Source organism: Nannospalax galili, unplaced genomic scaffold, assembly GCF_000622305.1.
Source record: "Nannospalax galili isolate Female #2095 unplaced genomic scaffold, S.galili_v1.0 scaffold1005, whole genome shotgun sequence".
Classification (NCBI taxonomy): Eukaryota; Metazoa; Chordata; class Mammalia; order Rodentia; family Spalacidae; genus Nannospalax; species Nannospalax galili.
In genome coordinates this window covers 785691-806042 of record NW_008353008.1, presented here as the reverse complement: position 1 = coordinate 806042, position 20352 = coordinate 785691, and the positions used below count along the sequence as shown (strand labels likewise).

Genomic DNA, 20352 nt, shown 5'->3' with positions numbered 1-20352 from the left:
TTTTTTTTTTTTTTAAGACAAGATCTCCTTATAACTCCAGCTGGCCTGGAACTCACTCGATCTCACAGAGATCCTCCTGCCTCTGCCTACCAAGTGCTGGTATTAAAAGCATGTGTCATCACACCTGACTCTTAGTTATGTTTTATTTTTGAGATAGGAACTTGCTGTAGAGCTCAAGTTAATCCTCAAACTCATCGCTGTCTTCCTGGCTTAGCCTTACAAGTGTGGGGCTTATAGGTGTGTGCCACCATGTCTAGCTCTTTGATGCCTTATCAGAAGACTTACCTCTGTAACTTTGTGAACTTACTGGCTTCCTCTAGGGAGTAAGCACCAGGAATGGCTATATTACACTCAAGATGGGATTTCTAGACCCTTCAAGCTTACTGTAGCTGAAGAAAAATGACCTAGTTTTTATTTGCTTTTCAACTATGGGTCACAGCTACTACTGCCATGAGGATGTGCATATTTGGATATCATGGTCCTCTTGCAGGCAGACTCAGAAACAGACTAGAACAGGCCTTCTGTCTCTTTTCTTCCTTCTTTCCTTCCTGTTTTGTTTGAAGCAGGGTTCTATATGCCCTCTCTACTTTTATGCAAAAATACTGGACTTTTACAGAAACACAGGTCCCAACAGTAGTACCAAATCTGAATTTTATGCCTGGGTTTTTAAAAACTTTTTCAGGAGGTTCTGTTTTTGTTTCTTTGAGGCAGGATCTTGCTGTGTATATCTAGATGGCTCCAAACTCATTATATGACCCAGGCTGGACTAATAAACACACAGTTCTACCTTATAATGAATGCCAGGTAGGTAAACATGCTTCAGCCTCCCAAGTGCTAGGATTCCAAGAATGAACTACCAAACCCAGCAGCCTTCAGGAGCATCTTACACAGATAAGGTTGAGGATATAAGGGATGTGTGTTTCAGCATCTTCCTAAAGAAAGGTTTTGTTGTTTGTTTGTGATGGTTTTGGTAGAAGTGAGGGCCTTGAATATGCTAGGCTCTATCACTGGGCTCTACTCCTGGCCTAAGTTTACAAAGTTTTCTTTAAAGTGGTAACGTGATTTATTCGTTCTTATGAAGTGATCACTAAAGCACTTTGAAGCTTTGTATTTAATGAATTTTTCACTTATATGAATTAGAGAAAAGCAGGAAGAGCTGAGTATACACACTCCTATATCCCAGCACTTGAGAGACTGAGGTAAAAGGGTAGCCTGGCCTCATAGCGATAGCTCTTTCAATAACAAAAGAAAGAAAAGAAGAGCCATGAGATGAAAGTATGATTTATTAACATTTTAAATGTCACATTTAAGAGCAAAGGTGCACACACACAAATGATCACAAATACTAACATACTTTTTTAATCTGGGTCAGAGCCTTAGCAGGATGCTCTAGTAGTCCACTTTCTGTAATTTACAGGCCTCTGGGTAATTTAATCTTGACTCTCTTCTTTCTGGTAATCCTGCTCCATCCTGTTTTCTTGAACTTTGAGGAGTGACCTTTTGGAATAGGACGTAAGAGGGAATGTTCTGTAGCTAAACAATGAGTTAGGCTTCCACAAGTTTTCCCACAAATCTTGAAAGAAAATGGCTATTTAAAGAAATGGCCTGTCATCCTTTAACAAGTAAACTTGAAATCTACTTTTTGCTCTGGTCAAGGAAGCCTTCTGAGAGGAGGACAGCTTGGAGTATTGAGAGGCTACTCTACAGAGTTCCAAGAAAGGAGAGGGTGTTTTATGTGTAGAAAGAATAGCTTCTGCAAAAATTCCAAAGCAAGAGAGAGAAATTGCTTGATGAACTGTCAAGAGAGTAAGATAAGAGACTAGTTATTCTATAATCCAAGCTATCTGAAGATACATATTAATTTAGAAAATACTCGTTTCATATTAAGAAATTAATCCTGTTTTTCAGTTAGTATTCAGTAATTTGGATTATGCTAGCATGTGATGTACTGTGTGTGATGGCCTTTTCTTGATATTTTTAGCTTTTAAACGGCCCCTTAAAGATAATCAAATCTAGCAGTGTGTCACGCTTCTAAGTTTGGCAGCATGAGATAATGGCTTGATACTATAATGCAGTAATTGACAAATGTTTATGGCCACTCTGTTCATCCTCAGGAATGATCTTTTGAAAACATGACGTGCTCTAGAGATACAACTACATGTCCTCCAAGGTTATTTTAAGAGATAAATGTGTTGTCCTCTCTCTGGACCCTTGCCCTTGTCCTCTCCTAACTCTTCATTTCAGGTGTGTCATGTATAGAAATTCAACTGAAAAAAGGTAACCATGCAAGAGATCTGTTAACAACATGGTGGCTGTAGTTCAATGAGTAAATTTTAAGTGTTCTCATTATGAAAACGGTGAGATCATCTATAATGTATACATATTTCAAAACATGTTCTATATGATCTATATAGTTTTTTCAGTTAAAAAATTAACATTATTTTTGGCAGTGTTAGGGATCAAAACTGAGGTCCTCAGCACAGCAAACAACATTGGTGCAATAGTGGCACTTTTATCTTAAGGGTAATTAACAGCTACCTAATTGAACTTAAAGTCCACTCAGTGGGAGGAAACTCATGTGTGGTACTGTAAACCTAGCCAAATACACATAGCTGGGGAGGTCATAGATCTCAGAGAAAACCCCAAGGCTCTCATATCTCTAGACAAATGTAATTTCTTACCGTGTACAAAATATGGATCATTAAATTACAGACTAGTATCCCAGTCACCACCCATCAAAGTAGCTTCTTTGTCAACAGACAGATTATTACAGAGTTACACAACTGGTCACACACAGAGATTCTCTGTGAATTGCCCAAGCCTAAGTGGCACATCTAGGATGCAACCTCTGCAACTAAGACTCACAGAACATAGACCAAGGGATGAAGAGAACACTCATGCATTTTTCACTTCTCTTCAATGAACCCTCATGCAACAGAGGGCCAAGAATGCAAAAGGTTACAAATGGCCAAACCTAGAGAATAAGAGTCTGCAGAGTGTGGGTCCTTGGATAGGACTCCTATATTGAGGTCCACCACCCAGGGCTCAGGGACCATTGTGGAAGAGGGGGTGGAAAGAGTGTAAGAACCAGGAAGGGGGCGCTTGACCATATGGAAATAAAGAATCCTACAGGCACTTGGGACCCTTCTCATACAAACCTACAGCAGTGTTGTCAGCATGCACAGGACCATGCTAACTTAAGCAGATAAAAACCCAGCACAGAACTGTAAATGGGCAGGAGGCTCCAATCTTAGTTGAAGAGTTATTGGCAGCTGATTACTACTGGGTGAGGAAGAGCTGATCTTGAAGAGAGAGACTCTAAGATAAGCTGACTAAATGAACTTGCACTGAGGGACATCTAGGGACACTAACTTTACATGATAGGCCTTAACACAAATGACAGAATGTATGAATTCCAGTGGAGGGCTATAGAAAGGGGAAGACGGTATAAAGATGATTTTCTGTATGAAATACACAAAAATTCAATAAAAAATAATACTGGTTTCACAGGACCCCCCCCCCCAAAAGCTGAGGTCCTTGTGCTTATTAGGCAAGTGTTTCCTGTACCACTGAGCTACAGCCTCAGCCCCAGCATAAAATTATTTTTAAAGTGGTCATTTGTTCAAAAGCATGAGTGGCAGAGTCTGAGCTGTGATATTTGAGCACTACATGTTCACAGTTGGTGTTCAAATGGTATATGGCTGGTATGTCACTGTTAAAACAGATTCTACTTTCAGTTTTTCTTGCTATCATAGGAATTGGTATAAAATGACAAATAATTAGCTGGGCATTGTTCCATACACCTGTAATTCTAGTACTTAGGATGTAGAGATAGGAGAATTAAGAGTTGGGGATAACCTGGGCTACATAGTGAGACTGTCTCAAAAATACAAGAACTGGGAATGGAGCACATTGGTAGAGCACTTGCCTAATATGCACAAGGCCTTAGATTCTATTCCTAGCAGATCTCCCTAACCCCTCCAAAGGCAAAATAAAATCCTGTGCAGGTAAAAAGGTAGAGATTATTTTACTGTGTTGCTTTTTAAGAATACATGCATTGTGTTTGACTGTAAATAGAGGATGAGGAAGTAGACTGAGTTATTTACTCTTTCACTTTTGGCAGAAAATCCCAGTTCTTAGTGCCCAGTGTGTTTTATAGGCAGCTGTATAAGAACATTAGTTCTAATATTTTTATCCTAAGTGTCTCACCTATGTATGCTTACACAAATGATCTTCTAGGTATATAACCATGGGTTCTATATCAATAAAGCAGGATTGGAAATACATGCATGTCATACTGAACATATATAGACCCTTTCTTGTCATTTCTGTAATATGGCATGACTCTTTATATAGTATTTGAATTGTGCTGGGTATTACAAGTAATTTAGAGATAATTTGAAGCATATGGGAAGATATGTATAGGTTATGTGTCAACATTGTACAATTTTAGAGCAAGAAACTTGAGAATGCTATATTTTGGTAAAGATAGGAATGTGTCCTGGTGACATGTCCCCCATGGATACTACAGGTGCATTTTACTTCTAAGCATTTGTTAAATGAGTCTATTTCTTCAGGATAGTTTGATATTATCAGAGTATTTTAAATTAGTCAAGGTGGTTGTGATAAGATTCCTAAAATATAAGTGAATTTGGGTTAAATTTTTTTCAAGTATCAAAGCAAACTTCCTAAAATCATTAAAAACACAGTGCTGCTCTAAATTTTCTGTGACTTCACCTTTTTCTCTTTTCTGCTAGTGGTAGCTCTAACATGACAGAACCTTGCTAGAAATCAGCAGTAAGTCCTTTCTTTTTCGGACTTCACATCCGTCACCCATGCATGCACATGGTAGTGCTGTTGGAATCATGCTCGAAGGACTTGTCCTCGCTCTGCTTGCAGCGCTTTCTTCACCTTGACTTGGGCTCTGTGAACTGAACTGTCTTAGAAACTGCCTTTGCCATTTCATGCTTATGTCAGTCATTCAGTGAATATTCCCTTCAAACAGTAGCTAAAATGGCCTTTTCAGAAGTCTTTTGGGTTAGTTTTGTCTCGTAAATGAATTTGCTTAAATTGCAGAACTACTTGTGGGGGAGGAAATCAAGTCAAGGTGATAGAGAACAGATCTTGACAGCCCATTCCATCTCACTGAGCTCATGTTCTATACATGATACTGTTTCCCAGAATAATTAATGTTTAAATAAGATTGAAAATAAGTTCCTGAAGTAGTTTATGTTTTTCATTTTCACATTTTTATTACATATATGTATGCATGTATGTGTATTTGTGTATGTGTGTGTATGCATGTGCCACAGTGCACATGTGGAGACAGATATGACTCCCAAAAGATGTCCTCTCTTTCTACCATGTGGATCCTAGAAATTGAACTCGGATCATTCGGGCTTGGTAGCAGGCACGTTTAACACTCAGCCAACACACTGACCTGTGTTCTTTGTTTTTAAGTTTATACAAAAAGCAATATTTCATGGTTAACATGTAGGTTTTATTTTTCCTTCTTGTTTTTTTTAAATAATCTTTTACTTTATGTGTAAGTGTGTTGCCTGCATGTAAGTAGGTGCCCATGTGTTGTGCAGTGCCCTCAGAGGTCTGAACAGGGCATTGGACCCCCTGGAACTGGAGTTACAGACAGTTGTTAGCTGCCATGTGGGTGCTGGGAATTGAACCTGGGTCTTCTGCAGGAGCAGCCAGTGCTTCTAACCACTGAGCCATCTCTCTAGCCCCTCCTTGTTTTTTGAGGCAGTCTCACTGTATAGCCCAGGCTGGATTGGAATTCATGATCTTCTCAGACCTTATATCCTAGTGTTGGGCTTATAGATAAGCACCACTATGCCTGACTCCGATCTGTATTCTTCCCTTTCTTCCTCCCTCCCTCCTTCCCTCCTTCCCTTTCTCTTTTTGAGACAGGGGCCTTATATCCCAGATTGGCCTCAAACCAACTGTGTGACTGAGAATGACCTTGAAGTTCTGGTCCTTCTGCCTCCACCTCCCTACTGCTGGGTTACTGGAGTGTGCCTCTATGCTCATGCTGTGGTGTGTGCTGGATCGAACCTAGGGCTTCCTGCATACTAGGCAAGCACTAATTGGTAGGAAGTGAGGCATGCATAAGACAAAAATCTAATTTCAATATTGAGACTTCTTAATTTCACTTAAAAATTACAGTTTTTAGTTTTCCTCCAAAGCAAAGTACTGCTTAAGAATACAGACTCAAGGGAACTGGTGATGCAGCTCACTGGCCGGGCACATGTTTACAAAAAAGATGGTTTGAATACTGGGTAGGTCCCGGTACAGTCTTTCTGATAAATGTATTTGCTAATGAGTAAATCCCTTTAGCCTTTTGTATCTTTTCTTCAGTTAAAAAAACTAGTTATTTTGTTTGTTTAAACCTTAGTTTTTCCTTTCCTTTGGAGATTTTAAAGATTGAACTTGAGAGTTTTCACATGCTTGGCAAGCTCTTTGCTAACTCCCTAGCCCCTTTAAATCTCTTATTTTTTTAGGAAGTTAACTGGAAAATTTTGTTTAAATTGATATTCAGTGGTCTGACTCTGAAACATAGTATGTATATATAACCTAAATTTTAATCAGTTAAATTGTCTTCCTCCTCAGATAAATTTTAGAATATGCATGCTTTTTTATTTCTTTCAGAATATTTTTCTATTATCTATGGATTTAAATCAAGCTAGAGAATTCTGTTTTTAGTTAATACTCACTAAAAATCAAGAGATTTAAAGCATTCTAAAAAATGTTTTCAACCCTATATTACAACAGCAGGCATACATAATACAACATAACAGCACTGCAGTAATTACTTTTCTCCTTGCTGTGACCAAATACCCGACAAAAGTAACCAAAGGGCAAACATGCTTATTTTGGCTCACAGTGGGAGGGTACCATCCATCTTTTGGGGAACGCATGGTGGTGGTGCCATCAGGTGACTGGCATTATGTTTGCAATCAGGAAGCAGAAGAATGAAGGCTGGTACTCACTTGACTTCCTTCTTTTTCCTTTTCTTCCTTCTGGGCCCCCAGACTGAACATGGAAGGTGCTACTCATGTTCCAGGAACTTAAACCTCTCTGGAGCACTCTCACAGACTCCCGGAGAGGTGTGATCTTATCCAGCCAGGTTGACAGGAAGACTAAACATACAATCACTGTTGTATTATAGTCACTGAAAAACATTCTTGGATTTACCACAAGTCAGTCACTTGTTAGTTTTTAAATTTGTGTCTTCCATTTTTGCCTCACAAAATCTTTTCAGGAAACAGTGATATCTTCATTGTTTGTTTGTTTTCTGGGATAGAACTCAGGGCCTTGAGGATGTTAGTGAGACAAGTGCCCTATCACTGAGCTACATCCCCAGCCCCAAATCAGTAACTTTCTTTGCTTAGAATCTTTTTTTTTTGAGACGTAGCCTTGGCTGACCTCTTACAGAGATCTGTCTTCTCTCTGCCTGCCTCTGCTTCCCAGGTCCTGGGATTAAAGGCTTGTGCTACCATACGTGGCCCTAAAATTTTTTCTTAAGCTTTTGGGATGAATGGAATAAAAATTTTTTTGAAGAAAGTTAAATTATAATCTTGTTACCCAGAGTCCGGCAGGATATAATAGGACTAGAGAGCCATTTCATAGAGGCCTGCAATGGAGCTGCTGAAATACCACAGTGTATTAATGCCAGAACAGTGATACCATTTTTGTTGTTGTTATTTAGTGTGTGTTTGTGTACACATATGTATGTTGTGTATGTGAGCGTGCATGTGTATGCTACAGCATACTTGTGGAGGTCAGAGGACAATTTCCGTTGTGTGTGTAGGGGGGGCATGTGTGAGCATGCATGTGCATGTTTTGGCATACTTATGGAAGTCCGAGGACAACTTCCAAGAGGTTCTCCCCCTTCACCATGTGGGTCCTGAGGAATGAACAGATCATCAGGCTAAGCAGAAAGTGCCTTTACCTCCTGAGCTACCTCGATGGCCCTGATATGAATAAAAAAAGTTTTACTCTTAACAGTTTGCCAAATAAAAGACCTTTTCTCTTTGTAACTTACAGCTTACCAGCCATGCAGCAGAATGGAGTCCTAAGCACCCAGGAGAGGATGTGGTGGCATCTTTTGCTGATGTTGGATGGGTAGCTACAGAAGAAGGAGAGTGCTCAACAAGATGCAGGTTAGATTGGAAGGCTTCCAGGGCTTAGTTGCTACATCCATCATTTTAAATATTTATTCTTTTTTTTTATTTTATGTGTATGAGTGTATTGCCTGTAAGTAAGTGAGTGCGCCCGTGTCGTGCAATGCCATGGAGGTCAGAAGAAGGCTTCGTATTCCCCTGGAACTGGAGTTAAGGATGGTTCGTAGCCACCATGTGGGTGCTGGGAATTGAACCTGGGTCCTCTGCAAGAGCAGTCAATGCTCTTAACCACTGAGCCATCTCTCTAGCCCCTACATCCATCATTTTAAAGGCTATATTTGAATACTTGATTTTAAGAGACTGATTTGATCTGTTGTAACTAGCTCTGCCCCCCTTCTCCCTTTTTCATGAGCAGTCTTGGTTTATTTTTAACAATCGGTATTGATACATATAGTCATGTCCTAAGTACTTATGAATCACAGAATTCCCTGCCATTCAGAAGGTTACATTCTAGTATAAGGGACCAGAAAGAACTCTTGGTGATTACAGTAGTTTTATTGGGACACAGGGATCCATCCCATGATAGAGAATTTATGTACCTGGAGAATGTTCTCTAAAAATTGAATCAGGAGTTGAGGTTAAAGGAAACAAACTATTAAGTGTTAAGAGAGATGCTTCCATTTATTTGAAACCTTATATAGAATATTCACTATGCATTCAATGTAATAAAGTTATTCAGTATATATTCTTCATTCTTTATAGACATCAGAGATAAGACACAGCTTAAGTCCTAGAAATACTTGATATACTGGAGATTGGAAGGGAAATCAATGTTAATGATATTGAATAGTCTACTTAGCAATTAGAGAAAGCTACTGTAGGGATGAGAGAAATTCAGCTTAGCTTCTTGAGAAAGGAATGCCAGAGTTGAGTTTTGAAGGGTCAGCAAGAGCCAGGCAAAGGGATAAAGAGCAAAGAACTTGTTTAAAGGTACATCCAAAGACCAGATGGCACATGTGAGCAATGCTGATGACTCAACAAAATGAGAGAGTTGCCAAGAAGAGTGAGCTATAGAAGGTGAGGATATGGGGTAGATGGAAGCTTAGAGCTTGTCACACCAAGAAATTGAGACCTTTCCTTGAAATACAAGCACTAGGGCCCAGGACCCAAGTACAAAGCTGGGTATAAGTGTTAAGTATTTTTAACCTCAACACTGGGGAGGAGGGGCAGAGATACCTGGCAGATCCTGGGAGCTGGCTGACCAGCAGCCTAGCCAAAAATCAAGCTTCTAGTTCATTGAGAGACCCTAACTCAAGGCAGTAAGGGCAGAGGCAGTAGAGGGAGATACTCAACATCCTCTGGCCTCCTCATATTTGTGCATGGGCGTACACCTGCACATCTATGCGCATGTACCACACATATACCACATATAATACACACAAAAAAATACAATCACTATAGTAATGTGATTAGATTTGTATTTTAATAAAATTAATCTATAAATAGTAAAGACAAGGAGATAGACCACATAAGAGGTGATCAGAATTTGACTAAATTAAGAGAACTGGCAGAGGACTGGAGAGATGACTCAGTAGTTAAGAACATTGGCTGGTCTTCCAGAGTACCCAGGTTCAATTCCCAGCACCCACATGATGGCTAACAACCATCTGTAACTCCAGTTTCAGGGGATCTAATGTCGCCTTCTGACCTCCATGGGCATTGCATAACACAGGTTCACCTACCTCCATGCAAGCAATACACACATGTACTCATACACATTACAAAAAACAAAAATTGGCAGAATAGCTGGGCCTGGTGGCACAGGCCTGTAATTCAAGCTACTTGGGAGGTGAGGCAAGAAGATTATAAGTTAAGGCCTGCACTAGCTACAGAGCAAGTTCAAGGCAGCCTGGAAAACTTAGCCATAACCTGTATCAAGAGTGAGAAATAAAAAGGGCTAGGGCTGTAGCTCGGGGGTAGAGTATGTGTCTTCCGTGAACCAGGCTCTATTTTAAATCTCTAGTACTACAAAAAAAGAGAAAAAAAAAAACCCAAATTAGTGGAAGAGGGTCAAGCCACAGACTCAGGAATTTGATAGGACATAAAAACTTCCAACATACAGAAGTTAGGAAGGAAGAGTCTGGAATAACTCTGATTTATTGGGATTATTGGACCAATTAATAGGAATATGGGAAAACATTTAATTCCTTGTTGGTGGGTAGAAATAGTGTGGGAGAGTCCACTCTGAAATATGTCTAGCTTTCTATGGAAAGATCACATTGATCTAGAGAGAGTTTCTGTAAATAAATACTTGCACTCTGTGACACAGCTAAAATAGTGGAAAATTCAAGTGTTTAAGGAAGGCAGGTCTTGATGTACAGTCCAGTCTGGCCTCTTATCTTGTGATTTTCCTGCTTCAGCTTCCTAAGTATTAGGATGATGGGTGTGTTGTCACCATGCCTAGCTACAGTATATTTTTATACCTTTCTGGATTGGCAAATGGATGAGGTAAAATAACTTATTCCAGGTACAGTGTTAATAAAGCTTTGAATATCTATCTATCTATCTATCTATCTATCTATCTATCTATCTATCTATATATATATTTGTTTTTCTGTTTTGGGACAGGGTCTCCCTGTAGCCCCAGCTGTCCTAGAACTCACTAGGTAGACCAGGTTGGCCTCGAATTCACAGAGACTTCTGCCTCCTGAGTTCTGGGATTAAAGGTGTGTACCATCAGGCCCAGCTGACATTGAGCTAATTTAAAACTATCTCAGATTTTTGAGAGAGGAAAGGATCCCAGAAGTGTATTACATTTAACTTAGAGGGTTCTGTTTTGTTTACATTTACTTATTGTGTGTGTGTGTGTGTGTGTGTGTGTGTGTGTGTGTGTGTGTATTTATGCAAGCATTCACATGCCATGGCACACATGTAGAAAAGGGGAACTTGAGGGAGTGGGCTCTCTCCTAACACCATGAGAGCTTTGGAGATGTAGACCAGGCTGGCCTCAATCTCACAGAGATCTGCCTGCCTCTGCCTCTTGAGTGCTGAGATTAAAGGCATGCATCACCACACCTGGCTCATATTTTTCTTGCCAGATAGTTTATGTTCTAGCTCAAAGACACCTAAGTGGAGCTGGTCTGGAGGTGATAGAGGCTCTACAGTGTCATGGATCCAGCCAGGCTTTCTTCCATCTGTACTACGGCCTGCCTGTTATAATACCTGTATCACTTTACATTCTAGACTGACTTGAGTATGAAGAGAATGAAGTCTAATAGCCCTAGATGGCACACTAACATCTGCTGTAGTTTTATTAGCCTTGTCAGTCACTTGTTCCCCCAAACTGCAAGAGAAACTGGGAAATACAGTCCTTAAGCTGGGCACAATGCAAAGAAGGTTGCCTTTATTCCTGCTCTTCTGAGTAGTATAGATTGACCTCCAACTCTGTAGTCTAGGCTGCTTTGAAATTGTGATCTTTTCTGCAAGGAATTATTGCTTCCTGTAGTGTTCCCAATAGAAAAAGGGTCTAAAGTGAGTTCAGGGAGCATGTTTTTGAGTCTGCAGGTTTTTGCAAAGTGGGTTGTCCTAGTTTGTTCATTACTGTGACAAAACACTCTGACCATTACCAACTTGGGGAGGAAATGGTTTATTTATCTTACATCTCCTGGGTCACAGTTCATCAGGGAGCCCAAGGTAGGATCTCAGGGCAGGAACCTGGAGGCAGGAGCTGGAGCACAGGCCATGGAGGAATGCTGCTTACTGGCTTGCTCCCCTAGCCCCTGCTCAGCCTGATTTCTTACGCAACACAAGCCTACCTGCCCAGGGGTTGGCACCACCCACAGCGGGCTGGGCCCTCCCACATCACTCATCAAAAAGATGCCCCTCAGACATGGCCATAGGCCAGTCCAATAGAGGCAGGTCCCCAATTGAGGCTCCCTCAACCCATGTGTGTCAAGTCAACACTAAAGCTATCCAGCACATGGGTCTAAGGGAGAAATGAGACTAATGATCCTTTTTTCTCCCTTTAAGCCAGTGATAGTGTTGGTGTGTAGTTATGTAATGTTGGTGACTGCTTTGCTGCTTCTGATACTAATTGGGGGGGGTGTATCTGATAGCAGCCTAGACATTGGTTTGTGGGTATTATGTTCTAGCACTCTGGTAATGTGTGGTGATGCTTTCTTGTGGCTCCTTACAACTGTGACAGCCACCTTTATATTGTCTTTATAGGGCAGAGGTCAGATCCAAGCCTTCCCTTCAGGATGACCTTCCTTGTTTTGAGACGCCCCCAAGCAGGCACATCTCCTTACCAAACTTGTCTCAAGAAGAGCCTCCTCTGAAGACACTGGCCAACGAAGAAGCCCTGCAGAAAATCTCTGCACTTGAAAATGAACTCGCTGCCCTTAGAGCACAAATTGCCAAAATTGTGACCCTACAGGAGCAACAGAGTCTCAGTACAGGTATGTTAGCCCTACATTTGTTTTAATTGGTCAACTGGAAGGTAGGAGTATGCCATTTAGTTGATGATTCATTGGTATGTAACAATTCTTGAGGTTGTCGGAGAGCTGTGTGTCAGTCCTATGCCAGTCTCTCTAGTGCAGAGCCCATGTGTGGATGGTTTTTTGGTATTTGAGATGACAATGAAGAAATGTATTTGGAAAACACCAAAATTCAGGGATTTGAAATGCTGCTGTTGGGAATGATTTCCTTATTGAAAACTTAGCTATCAGTACTTATATCACCTCTCTAAGTTATGAGGGCATCATGTGGATTTCTGTCCAGTAAAAGGGATCAGTTTCTGGCTGGGACTTGGGCCACTATCTTCATGGCCTGAGGTAAGCACCTGATGTTATTTCACCTCCCTTTCCTGCTCTAAATTGGACATAATAGTCCCTGTGATAGCAAACCATGTTGAGTAAGTATGGAAAGTTTATGAAACACATACAGCAGCTACTTAATGGCAGTTCTCTTCCCCTGCCCAGCATAGAAACTAAATTTTGAAGAATATTGATCTAATACTATTGCTTTAATTAGTGTAGCACTGCTTCTTCTATGGAGAAAAAAAAACAGGTCCTTGAAATCCTAGCCTGTTAACCTGTTGGCAAGTACTGGTAGTGATTCCATTGTTCCAAAGTCCTGGCTAGACTGTATTACCCAACTCTGTTGAAAAAGATAAGGTCAGTGAATTAACAGTGTGCCTCTGAATATTTTGTTCATGCCTTCATGGAGACCCCATCCAGCCTAGTGTATGGCTAAAGCGGCTTTGGGTATTGGGTACTGGAAAGGTGAAGGACATTCTTTTAGGGACTTTGCAGAGACAAGTCTTGACTTCTTTAACTTTGAACTGTATTCTTTTCTTTTACCTCCATCTGCTGGTAGACTAGGTAAACTAGTGTAAATAGGGAGATAATTTAGCAGTTTGTTTAGATGTCCTATTTATAGTCTGAATATTTTGAATAGAACACTTGACTCATTACTGTTTCCCCCATGCCCTCATCAGTGTAGTTCTGCAACAGAGAATGCTACCTTTTAACAGGCAGAAAGATGAATTTTGGGTATTATAATTTCCTTAACTCTTTCTATTTGAAAATTAAGTGTGATAAGGTTTTTCCTATGTAGCGTGGGCTGGCCTGGAATTTGCTGTATAGACCAAGTTGGCCTTAAACTTGCTGTGATCCTCCTGCCTGTCCTCCCAAGTGCTGGGATTATAGGTTTGTGCTAATGTACACAGCTAATACAAGTGTTATTTTTTTTAATATAATAGTAATAAATTTTTCAGCTGTCTGTATTAAAGACTGATATTTATGAGTGTAGACTGCTTTATATTCCACTAAGAGTCATGCCTTGTGCCATGAACAGAAACGTTTGGCACCTCAAAAATAACCTTGCTGGGGGCTAGAGAGATGGCTTAATAGTTAAGAACACTTACTGCTCTTCTGGAGAATCTGAATTTGGTTCTCAGCTCCACATGGGACAGATCACAGCTGCCTGTAACTCCAGCTCCAGGGACTCCACACGTGTATGAACACACACACACACACACACACACACACACACACATACACACACACACACACAATGCAATAACACCCTTGTTAAGCTGAATAAAACTTTTACATTGGGTGAATTGGGTTCAGTGGCACAGTAGCTCAGCTTCAGGCATTTTTAAAAATTTTTTTAGGGTAATTAGACCACATTCTCCTTATATAACTGAGATTTCTTTTTAAGGATGTTGGTTTATGAATACATAAGTCAGTGATATAATTTTGCTTTAAAAAGTGAAGTTTGGGCCAGGCGTGATGGTGCACGCCTTTAATCCCAGCACTCAGGAGGCAGAGGCAGTCCGTGAGTTCAACCAGCCTGGTATAAAGGCCCCGCTTTGCAGAAGTCTGAGAGGAAGTTACTGGGGTGCAGTCTGACTTGCTTTGAAAGTCTGAAGAATACTTCTGCACTGCTGAGGAGTGCATGATCTGCACGTGACCATCCTTAAGATACACCCTCGGCAGGGAGGGGGGATTTCCAGGTGCCTTTACAAGCTCTGTAACACCTACAGTAAATGAGACCCTGCTTGACTAGGCTCCCCGTTATGCCTGAGTGTTCCCAGTACCGGTGGTGGCATGGGCTGGCAAACAGCATGCTTATTCATCCCCAGTGGTCACTGGCCAGGGGTCGCTGGTACAAACCCCCTAGCAACTGGCACTCAGCATGGCGCTCGAAGGAAGGTGAAAAGAAGAAAAGAAAGAAGAAAGAAGAAAAACGGATTGGGGCCAATTGAGAAGTTCGGGGTAAGCAAGACCTGGAAAGATGGGTAATGCAAGTTTTAAGTCTGAGGACCCGGCACTTAAAGTGATGAGAGATATGCTCAAAAGCAGGGGACTGGATCTGTCAGATCCAGTAGCTCAAAAGATTTGGGAAGAGGTGATTCATTTGGCTCCCTGGCTACTTGGGGCTAACGTTTTTACTGGGGATACATGGGAATCATGGGAAGAGTTTGAGGAAGAAGGCAGAAATGCAACACAAGTGAAACCAAAAGTGGTCAAAGTAACAAGCAGCACCTCAGGCATATGTACCCTGGGCAGCTTCAGAACCCCCCGGGACCCATGAAAACAGGACCAATGGATGCCTTTTTTAGAAGGGCAGGGTGGAGTGGAGTGCACGGGGTTGGCAGCAGAAGCTGCCCACCCTACCTGCCTTGAACTAATGCGTGCATGAGTCAGGGGCCGACTGCCTCTGGCCAGTGACTACCATGGGTCAGGGGCTCAAGTGAAAGCCAGGGGGGGACCACCCCTCGGCTGGTGGCTGGCGGCGGCCGGCGGGAGCATTTAAAAAAACAAAAAAAAAAAAAAAAAAAAAGTTAGAAAGGTTCTGTAAGTACTGGACTTTACCAAGAGCAACGCCCCAAAGGTCAAAAACAGAATATTTACTGGTGAAGTTCTCTTTGCCTATTACCAGAGGATGTTTATGTTTGTTTTTTCTGTAGGTAACTTAGGTTCTGCCACATGTGTTACCATAGCACCACCTCCTCCTCCACCACCTCCGCCCCCACCTCCCCCTCCACTTGAGCTCCACCAAGGTATGTCTGCTATTGATCTCATTAAGGAGCGAAGACAGCAGAAACTCAATGTTGGAAAGATTTCAGCTAAGAATAACCCAAAGAAGCCCGACATGCCAAATATGCTAGAGATCCTTAAAGATATGAACAGTGTAAAGCTTCGGTCAGTCAAGAGGTGAGGATGCCTTTGCCTGCTTGCTTGCTTCTCCATTTGTCTGGTAAAACCAAAGTACTAAGCTTAGAGATTGTTTATAACATGAATGCCATGAATAATTTTTACTTCAAGAAAGGTAGATTCCAGCAGCTCCTCCTATACTTAACAGCTAAGGCATTAGCAAAATAAGCAGTTACACTCTAGAAGGTTTTCTCATTTAGGCATCATCTTCTCATGTAAACTTTTTTAAATTACATTTGTGTGCATGTGTGGGTCAGAGGACAGCTTGTGGGGAGTTGGTTCATTGGTTCTTGTCTTCCATCATGTGAATCCTGAAGCTCTAACTTAAGTCTTCAGGCTTGGCAGCAAGTGCCTTTACCAGCTGAGCCTTCTGTGGCCCTCATGTAAATTCTTACCCAGGGGCCATGCTAATCTCTGCATCATTCCAATTTTATTATATAGGCTGCTGAAGTGAGACTCGAGTAAATTCTTTATTATGACTACTTATTCATTCGATGGAGGTATGCTATGCACCCTCTCCTGTAGGCACTGGACACATGTGAAAGATGCAGGTGACTGCCCTGAAGGAGAGCACAGTGTCGCACTACGTGGCTCTTGATCTGACTGTGTGTGTGGTCATGCTGAGCTTTAGGTCTGGGTTTCCTTCTCACTGCTAGCAGTGCTTGTTAGTGTCATCAACTGTGATGTCCAAGAAACACTTTTTGGCCGCAGAGTGCTTATGTGACAGACATTGGCTTTTGTTTCCTTCTCAAAGGTCAGAGAAAGATGTAAAGCCCAGGCCAGTGGATGCTACTGACCCTGCTGCCCTCATAGCAGAGGCTCTGAAAAAGAAGTTTGCTCATCGCTATCAAAGCAATAGTAATAGCCAAGGTGATGCTGAAAGAGGAATTCCAAAGCTGGACTCAGAGGCAACCTCAGAAACAGCTCTGGTGAGTATTAATGCTCTTTCTTCTTAGGTGGTAATTCATTTGCCTGCTACTCAGCTGTGCCCTGCTGCAGGATTCAGTAGGATGCTGCATAGAATCTGTTCATGCTCTTTATATAGATTGTAGCTAGTTGGGAAAGGGTGATGGTTTTGTTTGCTTCAGATAGGGTCCCATGTAATCCAGAGTGGACTTGAACTTCCAGACTGTAGCCAAGGCTGGCTTAATCCTGATCTTACTACCTCCACTTCCCAAGTGCTAGGATTAGAGTAGCTGTGCCACCCTACATGGCAAGGATATCTTTGTTTATATTCCTATTTCTTTCACTGTAAAAGCAAGTTGTTCATTTGAAGATTCAAAACTTACAGAAAAGCTAGAGGAAAGCAAAAGCTCTGATTTCATTGCATAGTAGTGTCCAATGTTAAAATTTCCCTGCAATGTTGTATTTGTATTTAAGCATAATGAAGTGAAAATCAGTTTAATAAAATTTTTATCTTATGGCAATGTATGTGTAGTATTTGAATTCAAAGTAAAAAATTTTACTCACTGGGCATGGTGGCACATGGCTTTAGTCCCAGCGCTCAGCAGAGGCAAGCAGATCTTTTGAGAGTTTGAAGCCAGCCTCGTCTACATAGCGAGTTCCAGGCCAGGTAGGGCTACATAATGAGAGATCTGGTCCCCCCAAAATAAAAAGTTTTACTCAAAGCAGGATCATTTTTTCACAGGGCACCCTGTGAATGTTGTCCAGAGAGGGCGAGTTCTGATGTGGGCTTGACAGATGTGTGCATGTCTAAGACAGAGACTGAGCAAACTTCATAGAACTCAGATGCTAATTCCTTTCTCCTTGTTGCTTTCATAGGAGATATGTACTTGTTAAAAACAGATGTATCAGATTACTATTAGAGGAACCAGTATCTATCTTTATATGCTTTGTTTTTTCCTTTTCAGTTTGGCCCACATATATTGAAGTCTACTGGGAAAATGAAGGCGTTAATTGAAAATGTTCCAGACTCTTAATGGACAATGAGCTCAGAAAGACTCCTGGTTTACCTGTTGACTTGCGAGAGCTGAGTCTGGATAGTAGCAATCAACAGTACTTAGTAAATACCTGACTTTAACACTCAGTGGTCTCCTTGTTAGCCTTGTTAGAAGACTAAGCAGTAGTGAAGGCACCCAATGCTTGGTTTGCTTCTATGAGATGGCCAGTTCTGCAGTTCTGCTTAACACACATATTTAATCGGTAGCCAGGGTTTGTTTCCAACCTTGAAAATACTTCCACAACATGGAAACAGTATTTGTGGAAGTTACTGTACATTTTCAATTCTTAACTAATTTATCTGTGCAAAGGTTTTATATGGGTATATTTGGACACAAAAGTTTATGTAAAAATTCATAATGACATCAGTGAGGGGGCTGTCATCTTCATTGATCACTTACTGTTCAATGACGAACAACTGGTATAGCTTGTATTGAAGTAAAATATTGGAGATGGGAATGCCTTGCACAGGACTCATACATGTCCTCATGTTTTTTGGAGCCGAGTTTACATAAGAAGCAGTGTGTACTGCTGATCTCCATGTTGCTTTCTGTTAGAGGGAAAGTGAGGAGCGGGAATACTGCCCACACCTCATTGTCACAAGTAAAAGCCAGAATGTATCATCTTTCTTTTCAGTTTAATAAATGGCCTCATAAAGATGACTTGTTACTAGGTTAACAGTACTTCTAGTAATGTTAGCATAATAGGGTTTAAACATTCTTTAAATATTGGTCAAAAGGTCCTTTATAATGAGACATTACTGAAAAGGCAAGTAAATTTCCTTTAAGTTATTGACCATTGGTCAGCCGATGAATGACATTATGCAGTATAAACTTTAGGTGCTATTAGAAAGTAGAATCCGGTCTTTCTCATCTTGGACATCTCATGGAAGGACTTGTTAGATTCATTTTCAAGTGCTTACTAAGTTTTCATGATTTTCTCTTTCTGATAAACTCCAGTGTCATTAATGCCAGACTCTCTACTGTGTATTTGGATTATTTAAATCTAGAAAATAGTTTCTCCTGGGAGAATTAAGGGATGGGAAATGTAGATCTTTTTAAGTTATTTGAAAATTTGTGCTCGAAACATTAACACAAATTGAGCTATTTTTTTCATAGTTCACTCAGTTTAAATTGTGGTACGTTGCTTGATGCATATTGTTTCAAAACGTTTTATATGGTTTGAAAACTCTGCCTTTTCAGAAATTCAGAAAATTTGCCTGAGATATGTTTTGACCTAAGAAATTTATATTTGTATCAGTACTGAATTTTGGCTAGTGCTCCAATATATGAAAGTTACTATTTTAAAATAAAGCAAACTGTTGAATTTTCCTTTGGCTATACTATTAGTCTATTTATACATCTTACCTCTCTTCCTTTTTTCCAGTAGCTAAAATTATTTATGCTGCATTTGTTTCTGTAGGATAACTTCTTAGTGCATTTTAAGTGGAGGTTTACTCGTTAATGTATCACTGTCTTCCACCTTCTATCTTAGAGGGGTACTGGCTGCAACACAGAAAGCCATTCCAGGAGGTAGCTGAGGTCTCCTGGGTTCTCAGACCCAGGGTGGGGAAGACCTCTCTCCTACCTTCTTCCACATATCTCATTCAGTTTATGTGCTCCCAGTTAACATATTAACAGAAGTAAGAGTTCTTAAAAATAGCTGAACTCTACATTTTAAAGCTGAGCTCAGCAGGGAGGAAAAGTTTTGTCTACTATAAAAGTCATAGTCTAGTGATACTCATTTCAGAGAGAAAAAATGTCAGAGAGCACTGAACTTGGAGCCTTGTGTGATCCTGGCCAAGTGACATCATTTTATTCAGTAGCTCAAAAAATTCTTGAAGATTAAATGGAATCATGGTTTTAGACACATTCTATGGATAGGTGCTGTCACTATGTTACTTAATTTTTTTTAGATTTACTTTTATGTGCATGAGTGTTTTGCCTACATGTATGTAAGCACACTACATTCATGCAGTGCCCACAGAGACCAGAAGAGGGTGTCAGATCCCCTGGAACTAGAATTACAGATGGTTGTCAGCTGCCATTGGTGTGCTGGAACCAAACTGGGAATCCTCTGGAAGAGCAGGAAGTGCTTTTAACCCGAGCCATCCCTCCAGTCCCCTGATGCCTTACTTTAGACAAAGAGTATTGTTTCCAGTAGAATTATTTCTCATAGGTCACCCCCACTTGCAGAGACTAGGCTGTGAGGGGTAGGAGGGCCTCCAGTCTCCAGTTCTGGTTGTTTCTGCAGTCATAGGCCTTTCTGCATAAGGTGCACATCTTGTTGCTACTAATTCGTTTGAATGTGTCTCATTGGTGAAGAAGAAGAAGAAATGAGGTAAAAGCTATGAGAACAAACACTGGAAATCTTTACTTTGGTAACCTCTTCAAGCATAGTCCTCTTCATGGGTAGAATGGCAGATAAAAGTTTAAACTTTTGGGCTGGGCGTGGTGGCACACACCTTTAATCCCAGCAGTTGGGAGGCAGAGGCAGGAGGATCTCTGTGAGTTCAAGGCCAACCTGGTCTACAT

At 40.9% G+C, this 20352-nt stretch overlaps 1 protein-coding gene across 2 annotated transcripts in view; it reads left to right on the top strand.

Moving 5' to 3' along the window:
• Positions 1-19149, top strand: part of Mtfr1 (mitochondrial fission regulator 1) — a 73013-nt gene extending 53864 nt beyond the window's left edge. For both annotated transcript variants that reach the window (XM_008850262.3, XM_017802515.2), the window contains exons 4-8: positions 8059-8174; positions 12363-12592; positions 15613-15859; positions 16614-16788; positions 17731-19149. In XM_008850262.3, the coding sequence (XP_008848484.1) occupies positions 8059-8174; positions 12363-12592; positions 15613-15859; positions 16614-16788; positions 17731-17799 (837 nt within the window). In that variant the 3' untranslated portion in view covers positions 17800-19149. The remainder of the gene's footprint in view (positions 1-8058; positions 8175-12362; positions 12593-15612; positions 15860-16613; positions 16789-17730) is intronic.
• The last annotated feature ends 1203 nt before the right edge of the window (positions 19150-20352 follow it).